Raw genomic sequence first — 17,684 nt, 5'->3', positions numbered from 1 at the left:
ATATATTGCCGGTTAATAAGCCTGAAAATGAAATGAAAGGCAGTGGTGTGATGGATATACGGTAATCTTACTGAGGTTTAACTGTAGTGACAAGGTTTCCAAATGCACTTTTCTAACATCACAATAAACAAGGCTGGGGTTTACTACTTATCACTTGGATCTACAAACTTGATCAATCTCAAATTTCTTAGAAATTTGCACCACTGATGTACACGATCAACTATGATGGCTCCTCCTTCAGTCATCCATCTTCGTGGATGGATTAGAAAACAATGGGCCCCTGGGCACGGACATAAGATAAGAACTGCTTTCTTGACTCCCATCTTGAAATCTGTCTTAAGCAAGTCCCCCTGGATTATTCCTCAATTATGGAACACCGATCAGTAAAGTGGCAGAGCATATTAAACACATTAAAACAATCAGAGATGAAAACAAGATGTGCAAAGGAGACAATGTCCATAAATTTAATTATATCAGCAAATTAAATCAAACTAATTAAATAGTATTGCACTTGCACTGAGTCAGTATTACCCATGAAACCATGTGGTTAAAAGAAACAATTCCTAGTGATTGATTAAAAGTTACACATGTTCAGCAGACATAAAAAGCCTTGGAAAAGAAAGGCTCATTTATACAGAGGCTCAAGTCCAGGAGCCCCCTGACATTTTCAGTCCTTGGGTCTGTGCCCTGGTAGGCCCGTTCAGTAATCCATTCATGTCCGTCCTGTGGTCCTGGTTTCGTAGCGGTAACCCATGTTAAGATCTAGATTGAAGACCTAAATTGCTTTCATTTTTATTGTTCTCATTTAATGTAAAGGGTTTTTTTCTTTTTCAAATTGCTTTAAGTTCTGCATCAAGTTATTAGGTTCACAGCAAAACTTGGGCAAGGTGATATTATTCCGTCATAGGAGTACAGAGGCTACAACTAACAGTTATTTTCATTATCAACACATCTGGCCGTTATTTGCTTAAATAACTGATCGATCTTTCGTTGTATAAAATGCCAGAAAATAGTGAAAAATGTTCATCATTATTCCCTGAAGCCCCAGTTAAGTAATTCAAAAAGCCTTTTTTGGGGGAGGGGGGGTGACCAACAGTCAAAAACCCAAAGATGTTGGAATTAATGTCGTAGAAAACTGGGAAAACCTCTGAAAACTAGTACCCTAGAGTACTGGTACTTGGTTTCTGTTTGCCTGGGGAAATAATGAAACTACCGTGTGTACTGGGAGTCAATAGGGGCCCAGCAATAAATCTTTGCCTCGGCCCCCCTTGAAAGTCAATCCGGCCATAAAGATCCATATGTTGGCACGGGCCTACACATAAATCACCACCATACACGTATTTATATAAATACGACATCATCTAGTTTTAGTCCCGGGTACTGGGTTTTAAGCGGTTCTTATCGCCCAGACACAGGTCCCTCGAGTCAGTCAGAGGTGATGCTGTAGCAGCAGAGGCTCAGTCAAGAGATGATGAGGTCGAAAAACGACGTGAGAGGGACGTTATTTCAACTCTGTGTATGTGGCAGTCAATTTTTGAGGAAGTAAAGAAAGCTGAAGAGAGCGGACGACATACGTATGGCCCCGCTTGGTGGCTTTTTACCCGCACCAACGATGAAAAGTGGGATCGATGCCTTCGGGTCAGTCTCCGTGGAGGTGGCTCGAGAAGCGACCGATCTGTACTAAAACAACGGACGCGACGCTAGCATGCTAGCTTGCGCTTTGATGTGTGTTCCTCCGACGCATAACGTCGCCGTTGTACTGCTGGGGTTACACTTTCAGACGAGGCGATCAGAAACCCCGGAGTCCCCCTCGCTTTCGATTTCATATTGCTGACTAACTGGATAAACGTTAACTCAAACGGTCCACCTTAGCAGGTGACATATCGCGTCTAGCTACATTAGTTAGCTCTCCTCGGAAGTGGCTATTAGCGTTAACGCGAGTCAAAATTTGTTAAGCAAATGGACACCGAGTTAGCTCAAAAGGCGACGCGTGCCCAGAGTAATGTTACATAGTTAGCGTAACAGTGACTAACATACCCAGCTTGGCTTGACAGACAGCGGTGGAGTCGCGTTAAACGTTTATGGTGCTACGCTATTTGCAATTAATTGTTCTTTCAAAAAAGGGGCGAACTAGTTTAGACCGGTAATTTAGCGTCACGTTGACAATTTGGTATCTCCAAATATGAGACCGAGAATAAAACTGTCTTTTTTTTTTTTTTTTTTAATTTAGTGCTCTAGGAGGTAACGTTCAAATATACCCTTTGCTTGATATGTTGCTTAAAAACTTTACAACGTCCGTCTCAGGGGAAGAGACTGAGGAAAGGGACAGTATGTAACATTTAAGGCAATTTTCTGTCAGGGACAACAAGTCAGTTTCTCCTAACGTAGGCTCATTTTTTGACCGAAATATGCTAAGCTAGGGCAGGAAACTCGGCACATCCTCAAGTGCTCTGTACACTGTAGGTAGTAATCTTTTCCAGAACGGCCTCGTTAAGTGTAGCTCACAACCGCCAGAAATGCGTCTTTCCTCCTTCTTGGCCCTGTTCAGGCCTGCTTTACCCCTTATCCTCGGGCTGTCTCTGGGATGCAGTCTGAGCCTTTTGATGGTGTCCTGGACGCAAGGGGACACCGATGACACCTGCAGAGACGAACTGGGCACCGGGAGGCTTTTCCTGGGCAGGGGAGATGCCCAGAGGGTCTCAAGGGACGGAGCTGGGGATGAAGACTTCCAGCCACGTATAGTGCCCTATCACAAAGACCCAAGCAAGCCCCACAAGAAAGTCCTCCGGTGAGTGTGGAGGTCGTGTCTTTGTCACCGTGTTCAGGTGCTGATAGAGAGAGAGCATGCCTCAAAGCCGTATTTGTTTTAAAAAAAAAAAAACTGGAGATGATTTGATTTCATGTGATTTATAGTTGTGAGTTCTCCTTTTGCTGGGCTTGCACAGACTGGGATACACAGTACCATATAGATTAGAGGTTACATTAGGAAAATCTGTTTGTACAAATGTACAGTAGCTCAGATGTGGAAGTGGGGACTTATTCGTCCAAACATGCAAAAGATTTTGTCATCTTTCTTATGCCATGAGTTTGAGTCTGTTGCAATCTATATTTCTCGTGTCTCACCATGTAGCCTTTATTCCGATTGTGCTTTTGATTTTCTCATTTTTGTTCTTTCCATATCTGTTTCTTTGTCCCCCCCCTCTCCAGAACTCGATATATCCACACTGAGCTGGGCATCAGAGAGCGACTGCTGGTGGGCGTACTGACGTCTCGAGCCACCCTGAATACGCTGGCTGTGGCGGTGAACCGCACAGTAGCCCACCACTTCCACCGCACTTTTTTCTTCACAGGCTTGCGCAGCCCCAAGGTGCCTCATGGCATGACTGTAGTTGCCCACGGTGACGACCGCCCAGTGTGGCTGATGTACGAGACAGTGCGTCACCTCCACCAGCACTACGGCTCAGACTATGACTGGTTCCTCTTAGCCCAGGATGACACTTACATGCAGGCAGATCGTCTGTCCGAGCTGGTGGGGCATCTCAGTGCCGGTCAGGACCTGTATATGGGCAGGGCGGAGGAGTTCATCGGTGGGGAGGAGAAGGCACGCTACTGCCACGGGGGTTACGGCTATCTGCTGTCTCGCAGTCTGCTGGCCCGTCTGCAGCCCCATCTCGACACCTGCCGTAATGACATCCTCAGTGTGAGACCTGATGAGTGGCTGGGCCGCTGCATTATTGACTATCTTGGTCTCAGTTGTGTGGAGGTGCACCAGGTAAAAAAAAACAAAAAAAAAACAGACTAATGTATGGGTATCAGTAGAAATGTGCACGGAAAATACTAAAAAGAAGTGTAGTTTTATCAGTTCAACGTGCTTCTGGCACAGATTTATTGGCGGAATATCCATTCTAACACCTCTTTTTCTTCGTCAATGTGTGTGTGGCCCACAGGAGATGACGTATCGCTACTTTGAACTCGGCAAAAACGCAGATCCAGAGCGCGAGGACAGTGCGCCGTTTAAAAATGCCTTCACAGTCCATCCTGTGTCAGAGCCTAATCTCATGTACCGCCTGCACAAACGCTTCAGCCAGATCGAGTTGGAATGGACGTACCTGCAGATCCAGCAGCTCCAGGTTTGTAATATTTAGCAGTGCTTTTTCATATCTGTGAACAGCTTATCTGATGGGACTACATCCAGTGAAACTGCTAAAGTGATGACTTCTGTGTTAAGGTATGCTGTTTGTTCTGCTCTCCACCACACCCACATTCTGAACCAGTGCTGAAATTCCTGACTGATTCAGTATTTGAACGTGTCAGAAAGCCAAAACAAACGGATAGGTTGTTTTGCTGGCACATGAGATGTTACATTTCGGTGTCATCTTATTATGAATACAATCTGCCACGAGACGCGTTATTATGTAATTAAAATAGCTGGTAATGATAGTTAATTAGGCCTGTTTTGGCTAGACTTAAAATATACCTCGCACCACAGAGCATTCAACTGTGTCATGAAGCAAATGTTTACACGGTGTACACAGCATGTTTCATTTAAATGGATCTTTTTTTTTTTTTTTTTTTTTTTAGCTTTGATATTACGTATGACAGATTTCTGTGTATACTCATCAGATGCAGATCAGCAACCTGAGTGACCTGACACCGGAGGGTAAGGCTGGAGTCACGTGGCCTATAGGAATCAACTCTCCCTTCAAACCAAAAACCCGTTTTGAGGTTATAAACTGGGAGTACTTTACAGAGGAGCATATTTACTCGTGCGTTGACAGCTCTCCAAAGTGTGAGATGAAAGGGGCAGACCGTGCTGATGTAAATGCAGTTCTGGAGATCGCAGTGGAGCGTCTAAATGAGCGTTACCAGCCCCAGCTGCGCTTCCGTAAACGCCGCCTCCTTAATGGGTACAGGCGCTTCGATCCTACGCGGGGCATGGAGTACATGCTGGACCTCGCACTGGAGGCCTATACCCAGAAAGGCCACAGTCAAGTAATTGTAAAACGGGTCAACCTGTTGCGTCCTCTCAGCGCCGTTGAGATTATCCCCATGCCTTATGTGACAGAGGCAACACGGGTGCAGGTCATCCTACCTGTCACTGCCCAGGACCAGGACTATGTCAGTAACTTCCTCGACATGTATGTGATGAACACTCTTGACGCCCATGATAACGTTTTACTCACGTTCTTGTTCATATATGACCCATTTGATGCGCAGCGAGTCAGTCAGACTGACGTGTTTGCTGGCATCAAGGCCATGATCGGGGAGGTGGAGAAGCGCTACGGAGACGTGAAGATTCCCTGGATCAGCGTGAAGACGGAGGTGCCCTCGCAGGTCAAGCTGATGGACATCATCTCTAAGAAGCATCCGGTGGACACGCTGTTTTTCCTGTCTAGTGTGTGGACAGAGGTCAACGCTGACTTCCTGAACCGCTGCAGAATGAATGCCATCAGCAACTGGCAAGTCTTCTTCCCCATCCACTTCCAAGAGTTCAGCCCTGCTGTCATCTACCGCGACCAGCAGCCATCGGCTGCCTCCTCTTCCTTCGCCTCTGAGTCGCTGCGAGACGGCCACTTTGACCGCCACGTCTTCGACGAGGCCTGCTTTTACAATGCCGATTACATGACCGCACGGACCAAGATGGCGGCCGACATCTTGGACAACGAGGAGCTGCTGGAAAGCATGGACGTGTACGACATATTTGTTCGCTACTCAGGCTTACACGTGTTCAGAGCTGTGGAGCCGGCGCTCCTACAGAAGTATGTGCGGCGAACCTGCAACCCGCGGTTCAGCGAGGATATCTACCACCGCTGTGTACTCAGCAACCTGGAGGGCCTGGGGTCTCGCTCACATCTAGCCATGGCTCTTTTTGAACAAGAGCAGGCCAACAGCACCTAGAGGCCATCCGCAATCGCTGGGATGATGTGGTACTTTGAGAGTGTCGAGACCTCACACGTACTGCCTGGATTAAAGGATACTCGCGCAGAATAATATGACCTGTAATATGGTACTTTTGTGATCCATACACCGAAATTCTCTCCTTTTGTATTTGGCAGAAAGAGCTGAGGATCAGCTAAGAAACAGCAACGTCTTATGCACGGACACTTTGACAGAGCGAATGCGTGCTGGTGAATAAGATCACAGTTACATCCTCCAGCTGCAAATCTCTTTGCTCAGTACCTACAAGAACTTCAGACCTACGAGTCTATATCTTTGAATCCGTCATGTCTAGACAAAATTATGAGTCATGAAGGTGTCTTCTCACACTGCTCCCCGAACTTGGACTACAGACCTTCACATAATACATAGGAGCTGTTAGTTGCATTCATGCTGTTGACCTATTCTTACGGGAGTTGAGGAACAATATTTATATTCCATTCAATGTATGATGATCTGTCTTGAAATGATAAATGAACAAAAGCCTTCATTGTTATTAATTAAAAAAAAAAAAACTTGAGCCATAAGTCTTCTTCGGTGAAGATATTTAAAAGAATACTGGAACAAGCTGAAGCCATTGGCTGCCTTTTCTCTGATATGTTCTTTTTTTTTTTTCCTTTTTTTTTTTAAGAGGCATTAAAGAGTGATATTTCCGCTGTGAGTTGTCTCTTCATACTGCTGAGTGTGTGTAAAATTAAAACTTGTTTCAGTCTCATTAGGCAAAAAGAGAACACTTGAAAGGATCTGTGTGCATCATGCTTGAACAGTTACCCCTGGAGGTGTCTGTTATCCGCTTGGCAGAGCTGAGAGGAGGCAATATGGTAGAAAAATCCTGCGGTCACTAATGATGGCGTTCTCATATGCAGAATAATACATCTTGTAGTCTTCCCAGTTTGCCTAAAAGCTTTACTGCAGCGCCTGAGGGCAGTGAACAGTCTGTTCCGTGGCAGGCTGCCCCGCCTCGTCTCCTCACATTAAGTCAGTAGTTCTCCACCCCAGCCCGGGCCTCCCTGAGTTTTGGCGAGTATTTTGCACACACAGGTCTTTGGGGAGAGAAGTGAACCCAGTGCCCAGAGGGAGGGTCGTGTCTACCTAGCCAAGGCCTGCCGTGGCGTGGGTGGTTAACCTTCACAGCGAGATGGCTGAACAAGCTGAATGGCTCACTTCACGCGGCCCTCTCCTCCTCCTCCTCCTCCAAAGGGGTGAGACGATCGCAATGAGGCCCCCCTGGCCTGCCCCACCCACCAAACTTCTCCATGGGAGGGTTGTCGGCTGAGGAGGACAGTGGAGCAGCAGAGTGAAAGAGGCTCTTTCTGAGGTGGGAGCTGGGCTGCAGTCAGCACGACAGCGCTGCTGCAGTTCACACAGTGGAAAGGCCTCCACCTGCTTCCTTGGGGTGAGGTCAGTGAACAATAAAATGCCTGTCTGCCACCTTTGACGAACGGCCTCACTCGCGCAGAAAATTCAACCCGCCAGTGAGCTTGAGTGCAAAATCGGCACTTTGCTGATGCAGAGTATGAGAGTGCTCTGTTAAAGAAGGGTAATGTAGCGGAGCGCACAATTATTCGCATAATTAGAGCTATGTAGCAACATTGCTTCATAAAGGCACATTGCCTATTTTTTTTTTTTTCAAAATCAGTTTTATCCCTTACCCATACTTAAAGAGTTCAGGTAGGCTGGACTCCCTGTGAGCGTATGTGCCTGTTAGGGAAGACAGGTCAAAGATAGGTTGTTTTAATGACGGGGAAAACTGTCTTCACAGAGCTGGAAGACCAGTACATGAACTCACCCAGTCATACAGTCTGGAAATAACATGGCGCACACAGAGCAAAGTAATATCTTTAACAGCATCTAACAGTACTATGAAGTAATAATTAAATTTAGCAAATTTTACTGTTAACATCAATCTCCAGTTATACTGTAGAGATCCAAGTAAAGCCAAAATGATGATTTACAACTGTTAAACATGCATAGATGAAGTGTTAGAGAAAGACATCTCCATTAGCTTTATGACTTTTATGTGTCTCCATGGGTAATTCACTACTACCTGTATGCACTCAAGCGAAAGAGTGAGAAAAATCGGCTGCGAAGTCGCCGTTTTAACCCGTAGACGCGCCACAAAAATATGAGAAAAGAAAGAAGCTTAAACCTGCGAGATTGTCCTCGGAAAGTTTCTCAAACATAAATTTGTGTTAACTTCAGCACGACACACAGCATTATTTATGAAGTCATATCAGGTGTGAAGTTGGGAAAAAAAAAAAAGTTCCCCTTTTTAGTTTTCTGTCTTGTCTTCATATATTGATTGATTTCACTTCAAGAGAACCTTTTCAAAGAGTATGTTATATACTGTAACCTTCTGAAGTGGAGATAAAGGACACTCAAGCCCTAATGCCTTGCCTTATTTCCTATGACATTTATTTTGTGTGTGTGTATATATATATATATATATATATATATATAAATATATAAATATGTAAATGTATATATATATCTTTTTTTTATCACCGATTCCTTGGTAATATTTCTACAGCATGCAGAATGATCACTTCAAAATAAAAATGCAATGACATTGCTAATTGCCAACTGTCAGTATCCTATTCATTGAATGTGAAGCAATGGCAGATTTTACATCCCAGTGACACTGAAAAGACTTTTTTCTCCAGCTTAAGAAGGAATCTTAACTTTAGTTTCTTCCAAAAACATGTCACACATAACATCTTAGCCTTTAGCTGAGCTGCAAAGCTGAACAAATGAGTGGCACTTTTCCTGTTGCTATATGTAACTTTGAGAAGGTCAGTTCAATACAGCACATTCGTATGCACATTTTTCTGCAGCCCGGCACAAAAAAATGTGATCACATCACGTTCCCATAGAGAGAACCAGGGGTCTGAGTAGAGTTTCTATGATCTGTTGTTGAGTGCACAAGAAGAAAAAATTGGCGGATCAGTCATAAAAGCAACAAAAAGACACTTTAGATATCATGGCATTTACAAACTTTGGCAAGCGCTTCTTTATTTACATCCAGGCTGTCTCGCAATGTCACAGCTGTTTTCCCTTATTTTTTTTTTTTTCTCCTTTTGTAGAATGTAATCACCAGACAAGCTTTGCTCTTTACAGATATACAGTATCATGTATACTATAATCTTCCTGTCGGTGACCCTCTGACAACAGTGTAAACAGAGAGAAAGAGCAGTTCCTGCTCTTCGGGAACACATGCAGGGAGTGGGACAGACATGTTGACTGAAATGCAGGGTTTACTAACAGGAGACACAGTAGTCTGCTAACATTTTGTCAGATATCCTGGCGCTGTGCTGCTCTCGGCTGCGTTCACCCAGGAGTTGCAGCTTCTAGTTTGCTCCCACAAGAGGGCGCTAGCGATTCAGTGACGACAACGTGAATGCCCTGGCCGCACAAAGAAAAAAAACCCACCCTGGGTCAGACATAGGATGAAGATACTACCATTGACTACTGTTTCTCCTCTAATGAGTGCAGTTAATATAACTTAGTCCTAGTAGCAAAAAACACAGTTCAGAAAAAAATCACACCTACAGTTAGTTGCTGGTAGGGCATATCATTTTTGGCAAAAAAGTTTCCAGAAGGCATTTCAACAAATGTGATCAGTCTTTTGCTCTTCACACCGACTGCTATGCTAGCTTTTTATATTTACACATACTGTCTCATCAGATGTACTAGTTAATGTCCATGGAGCATGCATAGGTCATCATGAAATCATCCAATCACTTTTTGTGTATGCTGGGATAACAAAGAGGGTCTCACCCATGAAGAAGAGAGTCCCGACAAGAAGTTACAACACAGTGCAAAGAAACCCAGAAAAGGCTCCGGCGGGAAAACCGACTGCTGAGAAAAAAAAAAAAAAGAAAAAAAAAAAATCCCCAATCTGACATTACAACATATACATACAAGTCAAGTGTCAATAAAAAAAAAAAAAGGTGTGAAATGAAATCGGTGCAGATTATATCATGTGTTACAGCTACTGGGTTTGAAAGCGAGGGAGGTCTTTCTTTGTTGCAGCTTCTAGCTCCCACGATAGATACGAGATGGACCCAAAATAAACCACCCCCAACCCGAGATGGTACACAGAGGAACACTAACATTCCTGCTCTACTAATTCAAAACTCATGGAGCTCCCCCATGGGACCATGTAACATCCACCCCCCCCCAAAAAAAAACCAAACACACACAAATAGTATGTCATATACTGTACAGTTGGCCCTCTCAAGGGGAAAAAAAAAACAAACAAAAAACATATTTACATTCACATCTCTAGAAAAGAAAAAAACTTCATTTTTCTTCTTCATGTAACATAAAAAGTGAAGAAATTGACAAAGCTTTCCAAAACTGGGCTTAAGTGTTTATTGCAATAATAGTTTTAGAATTTGTTTAAGAGAACTTGAGGCCCAATAGTCTACAAACAAAAACATTTGGGAATAAATTCTCTCTAAAACTACCCAAATTGTTTGGACATGTTAAGCCGAACCCACCGAAAAGGACATTTTTGCAATTTCTGTTAAGCCCAGACCCGGATTTTTTGCCCATTTCTGTTTCAGTGATCGTGTTCTCCTCTTCTTGTTGCAACCTTTGGTAACACCTTCAAAACATTAACTCGCAAAAATACTACACAAAAAAGAGATGGTGAGCGACTCTGACAAAACAGATCAGTCAGCAAGTCTCAATATTTGTCATTTTGCTATGATTAAGGGAAGAAAAGAATATATTATGACGATCAATACTTGTTTGCTACTTCATTAAAACACTATTCTTGCTATAAACAGACATGGGGCTTTTAATGTGATAATACTTTAGTTCAGTTAACTAGGCTAATACTGTTGTGGGAGTTACTGTAAAAAGAAAAATCTGTTTCCTGGTGAATAAGACTAAAGTGAGACACATTGGCAGTTGTCTACTTGAGTCACTCAAACCTGGAAATGAATGAAATCCACACCTCAGGTTTATAGATAGCAACGATTCCCTGCAACCACCCGGTAATCTCGACTTTGCTGGTGTAATTAATCGGTCTTCCAAAAACACTCTCCTAATGAGAACAAATGAAACCACACGCTGTCAGGCTTACAATCACACCTCCCCCCCAAAAAAAAAACAACAAAAAAAAAAAAATGAGAAAACAGTTTTAAAAAAGAGATGGAAAACATAAAATGTGGAGACTTATCCAGAGCGCTGCGAGGACTGACTGTGACACCGGGTTGCGTCATGTGCATCTTCTGTCGGACGCAGCGGAGACCTCTTTGAGATGAGAATCCGATAACCGTGTGAGCAGCGAAATGAGAGTTTGTCTTGACATGGAGAGAAGGGGTTTGCCAGTGGTGTATTTACAAAGCAGAGAGCGGTGATGAAGAGGGAGGTTTTTGTTTATCGGGCAGTGAGTCTGACAACGTTTGTGGTCCGAGGGGGGACGACCTCTGAGGGACGACCCCGCAGCTGAATACATGCGATTAACGATGGTGTCCTCACAGTCCTGCACATAACGGAACAAATATGCAGTGGGCGCATATGTGCATCGAGATCTGGCTTCCATACACGCACATCGCTGCTGTCTTGTGAAAACCTCCTCACCCTAATTTCAAATTTCCTTTCAAAACATTGGACAAACCTCAGAAATTCCATTGCTATCACAAACACATAGGGCTGCTTTTGTTTTGTTTTTTTCTAAGTTACTGACATTTTTAGAGGTATTAGGTTTCAGCAGACGACAGCGATGGCCTCACACACATCCAAACACACACACACACACACACACACACACACACACACACACACACACACACACACACACACACACACACACACACACACACACACACACACACACTAGGCTCTGAAATCAGATGAGGAGATTCAGGAAGGCCTTGGTTTAGGTGTTGCGGACAGCTAAGGCCTGTTCCAGCTCCTGTCTTCTCTGCTGGATCTGTTGAATGAAAAGGAGAAAGAAAAACACGACTTTATCACCTGGGTAACAAGAGGCAGAACTGCAGGTTGTTATAGAGTGAGTGAAAAAGACACCGAGATGCTGTTTCCTCACCTTGCAGTAGAAATAGCGGCTGACGGCCTCCTGGGACCAAGGCTCGTGGTAAAACGCCGCCCTCCTCTCCTCTTCAGGGTTCCCCACCACGTCTGTCATTAACTACAACCAGTGAGAGGGTAAGAGCATTAACGTTAAGAACAAATCATAGCCATCATTAATATTATAGGTGATAAACGTGGAGGATATCGACTGAATACAGTGATGCAGGTGGATACAGTCTTTGAGATGAATTCTTTTTCAGTGGGAATTTCAGTTTTGAGAGGATTGACTGTGTGTGTGTGTGTGTGTGTGTGTGTGTGTGTGTGTGTGTGTGTGTGTGCATGTAAACAGAATCGGTAGTATCGAACCTTTAAGTCTCGGCTCTGGGATTTGAGCCAGTCCTGGATGTAGCCCTTGGGATCTCTGGAGAAACTCAGCATGAAGTCCCTCTGGATCTTCAACTGGTTGATGGACTCAATGGTTTCATGGATCTGAAAGAGGAACAGTAAGACATACTCTTACATCAAGAAAAAACACAAATCTCAGTGCTTCCTTTATTCACATAGCTGTAGCAAAAGCAAAGAAGGTACAATTGCAACAACTAAAGCTATTTATGTAAAATATATTGATAAAAATATCCAAATGAGACAAAATCTAGCAGAACTGATTCTGTATCGACTCTCAGAGCTAAAATCTTCAAACACTGCGCATTTACAAACAGCAAATACACACTTCCTCGGGAAATGATGGGTGTGTGGGTTTAAACATTAGCAGGAGCAACAGAAGAAAAAGGTGAGTAGCCTGGTGAATACAGATTCTCCAAACCTTTCAATACAGGAAGTTGTAAAATATGCATTTGCAAGTGCACGGTCTTTTTTGTGATGTGTGACTGAGGAGGAAAACTTAAACCCCCTTAAACTGGGGAAGTATTTTTTCAAAAAAAAAAAAAAAGGCATCAATCACATACGATATTTTTTCAATGCCTGAATTCTTTTTCACTGAATCTCACAGGCAAATGACATTTACCCTGAAGGTCCTAAGTGACCCAAGGCTTGGCTTTATCATTAAACACTTGCACTGGACCTAAGGGTGCAAAACCTTTTCTCTTTTGCCTTTCTCCCTTTTTGATTTTTATGTTCACCTGCACCTTAGCACTGTGTAGCACCCTTCATTCCTACTCCCCCACAGCAACCTGCCGTTGACAAAAATGCCAGCTTCAAAGTTAAAATGCGTCTTGGTGAAACTTTAATAGCTCCTACTTTTAAAACAGCAGGGCGTGAAGTCCATTGTGAGCGAACTGCTGCAATAAAATAACAGCTCCTGTTGAAATTACAGGCAAGAAAAATGGCTCCTCCCATGAGGCAGCTTACTTAACACCTCAGCGTGATATATAGCATGAAAGTAAGACGGAATCAATTCCGAGTGTCTATTTTGCGGTGCTGGTGACCTCACCTTGTTGTCGAGTGATGCGATTTCTTGCTGGTTGGCGGTGGAGAGGAGGAAGCTGCTCATCTGGCTCTTCAGGGGGTCTTCCACTTCCACGTCAATGTCGTAGCAGGCCGTCTTCTTCTGGTCGTTGGGGTCGACGCTGACGGGGAGCAAGGATGAAGGCGAAGGAAAACAGGGAAAATGAGATAAATAAATCGAAGCGTCGAAATGACCTGTAAAACATTCATATGTGCAGAAGCGGCAGGCGTTTTTTCTTTTTTGTGGTCTAGTGTTATTTTGGAGTGAATAATAACAGCCCGGAATATTAGTAGGTTTCTGTTACATACTCACAAAAATATTAATTAGGTTTTTATGGTACAGTCATCTGCTGCCACAGGCCGTTTATGGTGTCGAGGGGCCCCAATTTGTGGCGTCGTATTGGTTTACTTAATTTTATAATAGTTCGTTTCAGTTTTATATTTAGTAATAAATATAAAATAACATAAAATAGAAAAATATACACTTTTTTTGTCTATTACGAAAAAGCTTGAAGAAACATTTGCAAAGTCTTGAGGACACCCTAGGAAAACTGAATTTAATGGTTAAAGATTTTTAGCTATTTGAATTAAATATCTTTTCAAAGTAGCACTTTTTTCTACAACGCAAGGATAAAAGGTCTCCCCAAAAGCCTCGTAAATACAGCATGACACAAACGAAAGGAGAGGAGAACATCACATTCAATACGAGGGAACATGTGCAAAACATACCATAAAAAGTCTTTATGGATACTTCTTCATAGGTCTGTCATCTCACTTACGTTGTTTGTCTGGAACTCGTGGCCTGTTACTGCCTATCTTAGCAAGGCCACTCCTGAGAGGGAGATTCTTTAAACCTCAACAAGGCTCTCCTTGTTAGATAAGGTTTATGTACAGTAAAACAGGAATCTACCTGATAACATGGTTGATGACGATGGGGTCAGGGGGCAGGAGGAGGTTGGTGAGACGCTGAGGGATCTCAGAGAACTTCAGCCGTGGGCAATCAAAAATCTGTAGAAAAATGTGAAAATAAAAACTGGGACGAATTTGGCTAAAAAGCACTGACCGCAGTAAAATCTAATTTGTCTGATTTCTTGGATTTTCATAAGAAATTTGATGCACGTGGTTGTTTTTTAAGGGCTTAAAAATATTTCAAAAAAATCTAGTAATCTAGAGCACATCAGGTTGCATGTAACTGGAATTGTAGAGGCCTAATTTGTTTATAAAGTGGAGCGTGTGTCATGCGTCATTTGTAAACTGTCGTGATCAGATACTTTTCATATGGCTCATGTTTTCCTAGTAAAATCATATTTCCAGCAACACTGATACTAATATTTATGCAACCACAGTGTGATTTGTAGCATACCTGCTGGAAGTACTTGTCACAGTTGATGTACTCCTTGTCATGCGAGTCCTGCAGCTTGTTGGTCTTGACGTACTGCCAGAGGGCCTGGATGATGCAGGAGCGAGTCTGGGTGTGAATGCCAAGCAGGCGAGCCAGGCGAGGGTCCAACTTAAACTGGGGAGGCTGCGGAGACGATATATAACTGCATTACAACACTTTTTACAACCGCCCACCCTAAGAGCCTTTGCATCAGCTCCATCCCATCTGACATCCTTATCACATTTCCCCAGCTTGGAAACAGATGTCAGGTTCGAAATGGAGTCTTTAATGCACTGGAGGGTTTGTGTAGAGCAGTGGTTATCGGCGACGTGGGGCCTGCAGGTTGTCACTACAACAGCTGATTTCATTGCGGGGATTAGTCACACAGTTGTTAGAGAGGAGAGTCTATTTCTGGACAGTGTTGTGAGACTGTTCGGCACCCTCACCTGGTAGTCCAGCATCAGCAGCAGAGTGCAGCGCACGCTCACGTCTCCTGGCCTCTTCACCTGGAAGCCGTCCGTCTCCTGGGTGGTAGGCGTGCGGTGCCACTGAAAAAGCAAGAGTGAATAGTCATTTCATTTGTCTCACTTCATTATCTGCCTGTTTATACTTTATTATCTGTTTTTTTCTCGCTTTATTAAGTGGAGGTGTTTGTTAGTATTAATTCCTGCTCTAAAGGCCCAGAAAAACATGTTTTTTTAATCAGCTTCTTACTACGAGCGATGGGATCCAACAAGAACACACTATTTTCTACCAAAGTTTGAACCATTTTGGTGATTTCATATGAGAGATTTCTGTGTTTTGTGTTTTTGTCCTTGCCTTTCTCTCTGGTTTGACGTGGGCAGGTCTTGGTCGGTAAAAGGTGATGTCACAAATTCCCTGCACCAAGTTTAACGACATCTGAATCAAAATATGATGACAGCTCTGTGGTTGTTTGCTCATGTTGCCAGCACATCACACCACACCCATGCGGACCGACAGTCAGTCGGTCGGTCAGTCCACCACTTTTGTCCAGTGTCAGATATCGTAACTACTGGAAGCACTGCCACGAAATTTTGTACAGACACTCATAGTCCCCCGGGGAATGAATCCTACTGACTCTGGTGGTGCTCCAGACTTTTCCTCTGGCGTCGCCATGAGGTTCACATTCGTGGTTTTGAGTAAAATGTCTTGGCAATTACTGGATGCCAATGAAATTTGGGTTCAGGCATTTAGGTTCCCCTCAGAATGAACTGTAATGCCTTTGGTGATCCTCTAGCACCATCATCAGGTCAAAGTTTTAAATCTGTCCAAAACGTTGGTTTTTGCTAAATGAATGATATCCCCATCAGCCTCAGCTGTACCTTTGTGTTTCATGAGAATTAGCATATGTTAACATCCCAACACACTAAACTAAGATGGTGAACGGGGGTTGACGTTACACCTGCAGTACATCAGCAAGTTAGTATTGCCATTGTTAGCATGTTAGCGTGCTGATGTTAGCATTAAGCTCAACGCTCCACGGGGCTTAAGCACAGCCTCACAGAGCTGCTAGCATGGCTGTTCACCACTACGCTTGCTAAGTGTTAAACGATAACAATACCTAAGGAAGTTTTTTTCTTTTTTTAAATTTAATTTTGATTATTTTTTAATATTTCATATTCCAGAGAAATACTTTTAGATTTTCAGAGGTTTTAAGGGAAGTTACTCAGACTGCAAGGAGCTGGAGAAGCGGAAGAATTAATGTGCAAAGCAAACAAGATACAGGCACATTCAAAGAAGTCCTCCGAATGCGCCTGTATCTATCTTGCCTTGATGTCGGTCTACAGCGCTAAGTCTGTGGCTTGGCGAGAGGCAGATTCCTGCAAACTGGCTATGCATGGTGTGCTGAGAAAAACACACGATAGCGAGAGACTAACCACGTGGTCGTGCCACCGAATATTATAACGCTCAGGATCACAAAGTCAGCAAAGACAAGAAATAACAGATAAACCAAATACCGGCCTGGCTAAATACAACTATTGCCATAAGTTTCTGTGTGTCAGTCTCTCTGTTTATATATACCAGGACCTCCTATCTATCTAACCGCAGATCGCTTTTACATTTTATCTTAACTGCTCAGAGACTGAAAAGAAAAGCACTTTAAACACCATCTTCAGTACAGTTGATTGCAGTAACTTGGCATGCAATACAGAGCAATGTTTTCCTTCAACTCTTCAGCTGACTCAGAACAGATTAAGTACTGATTGTACCTCAAGGCAGAGAAATATTTCTTTTGATGGAAAATCATTCAAAGCAAAACACCTGAGTGCCTTGCTAAAATGTGCTCTTAAAAGGAGGGACCTTGAGAAATCATAACTTTTGTCTCTGAAACCGCTGAAGTGGGTTTTTTTTTTTTTTTTTTTTAAGTCAATACATTTTGAGAAGATGCAAAGTCAAGGGCAGCTTATGGTTGTTTTTAATAAGGAAGCACTTGTTTTCTCCAGCTCTCACACTTGCATGTTAAAACAATGTTAAACCTTTCTGTTGTTATGGAAAATCAGTTTATTAAAAGACGGAGAGGGCAGTCCACTCTCGCAATCTCTTTTATTTATTTATTTTTTTCAAACAGGGACACTAAAAGGAGCAGGTTAGTTGGGGTTATTGTAGCTTAAGATTTAACCAGACATCAGAAAACAACAATTTTAAGTGAAAGTCTCGGCTCTGTATGATGAGGAGGTCATCACTGACCCTGACTGCATGGCTGAAGAGTCTGATTTGTGCAGCATACAAAAGCTCTGTATTACACTAATGGATGTGATCTCAAATGAAAGCGCTGACCTACGAAGTGACCAACAGCCAAGCTGTTCAGATGTGAAACTATAGTGTCTTGATTTATCAC

The 17,684-nt window shown here is 43.2% G+C and overlaps 2 protein-coding genes across 7 annotated transcripts in view; one reads left to right on the top strand and one right to left on the bottom strand.

Annotated features, from left to right (window-relative positions):
• The first annotated feature begins 1,374 nt into the window (after positions 1-1,374).
• Positions 1,375-6,590, top strand: chpf2 (chondroitin polymerizing factor 2). The gene is made up of 4 exons (XM_040127652.1): positions 1,375-2,788; positions 3,208-3,772; positions 3,948-4,130; positions 4,624-6,590. The coding sequence occupies exons 1-4, from the start codon at positions 2,517-2,519 to the stop codon at positions 5,896-5,898; spliced, it is 2,295 nt and encodes a 764-aa protein (XP_039983586.1). The 5' UTR covers positions 1,375-2,516; the 3' UTR covers positions 5,899-6,590.
• A 2,345-nt stretch (positions 6,591-8,935) lies between these two features.
• The window catches only part of smarcd3b (SWI/SNF related, matrix associated, actin dependent regulator of chromatin, subfamily d, member 3b), a 29,654-nt gene continuing 20,905 nt past the window's right edge, over positions 8,936-17,684 (bottom strand). For 5 of the 6 annotated variants that reach the window (XM_040127374.1, XM_040127375.1, XM_040127377.1 and 2 more), the window contains 7 exons: positions 15,271-15,372; positions 14,807-14,968; positions 14,354-14,451; positions 13,430-13,565; positions 12,346-12,468; positions 11,996-12,097; positions 8,936-11,881 (listed from right to left, as the gene is read on the bottom strand). In XM_040127374.1, the coding sequence (XP_039983308.1) occupies positions 11,828-11,881; positions 11,996-12,097; positions 12,346-12,468; positions 13,430-13,565; positions 14,354-14,451; positions 14,807-14,968; positions 15,271-15,372 (777 nt within the window). In that variant the 3' untranslated portion in view covers positions 8,936-11,827. The remainder of the gene's footprint in view (positions 11,882-11,995; positions 12,098-12,345; positions 12,469-13,429; positions 13,566-14,353; positions 14,452-14,806; positions 14,969-15,270; positions 15,373-17,684) is intronic. The other variant, XR_005707496.1, reaches the window with a different exon arrangement.

The sequence above is a fragment of the Xiphias gladius genome, chromosome 5, assembly GCF_016859285.1.
Source record: "Xiphias gladius isolate SHS-SW01 ecotype Sanya breed wild chromosome 5, ASM1685928v1, whole genome shotgun sequence".
Classification (NCBI taxonomy): Eukaryota; Metazoa; Chordata; class Actinopteri; order Istiophoriformes; family Xiphiidae; genus Xiphias; species Xiphias gladius.
The sequence above is the reverse complement of the archived record's forward strand: the minus strand, read 5'-3'. Positions and strand labels throughout refer to the sequence as shown.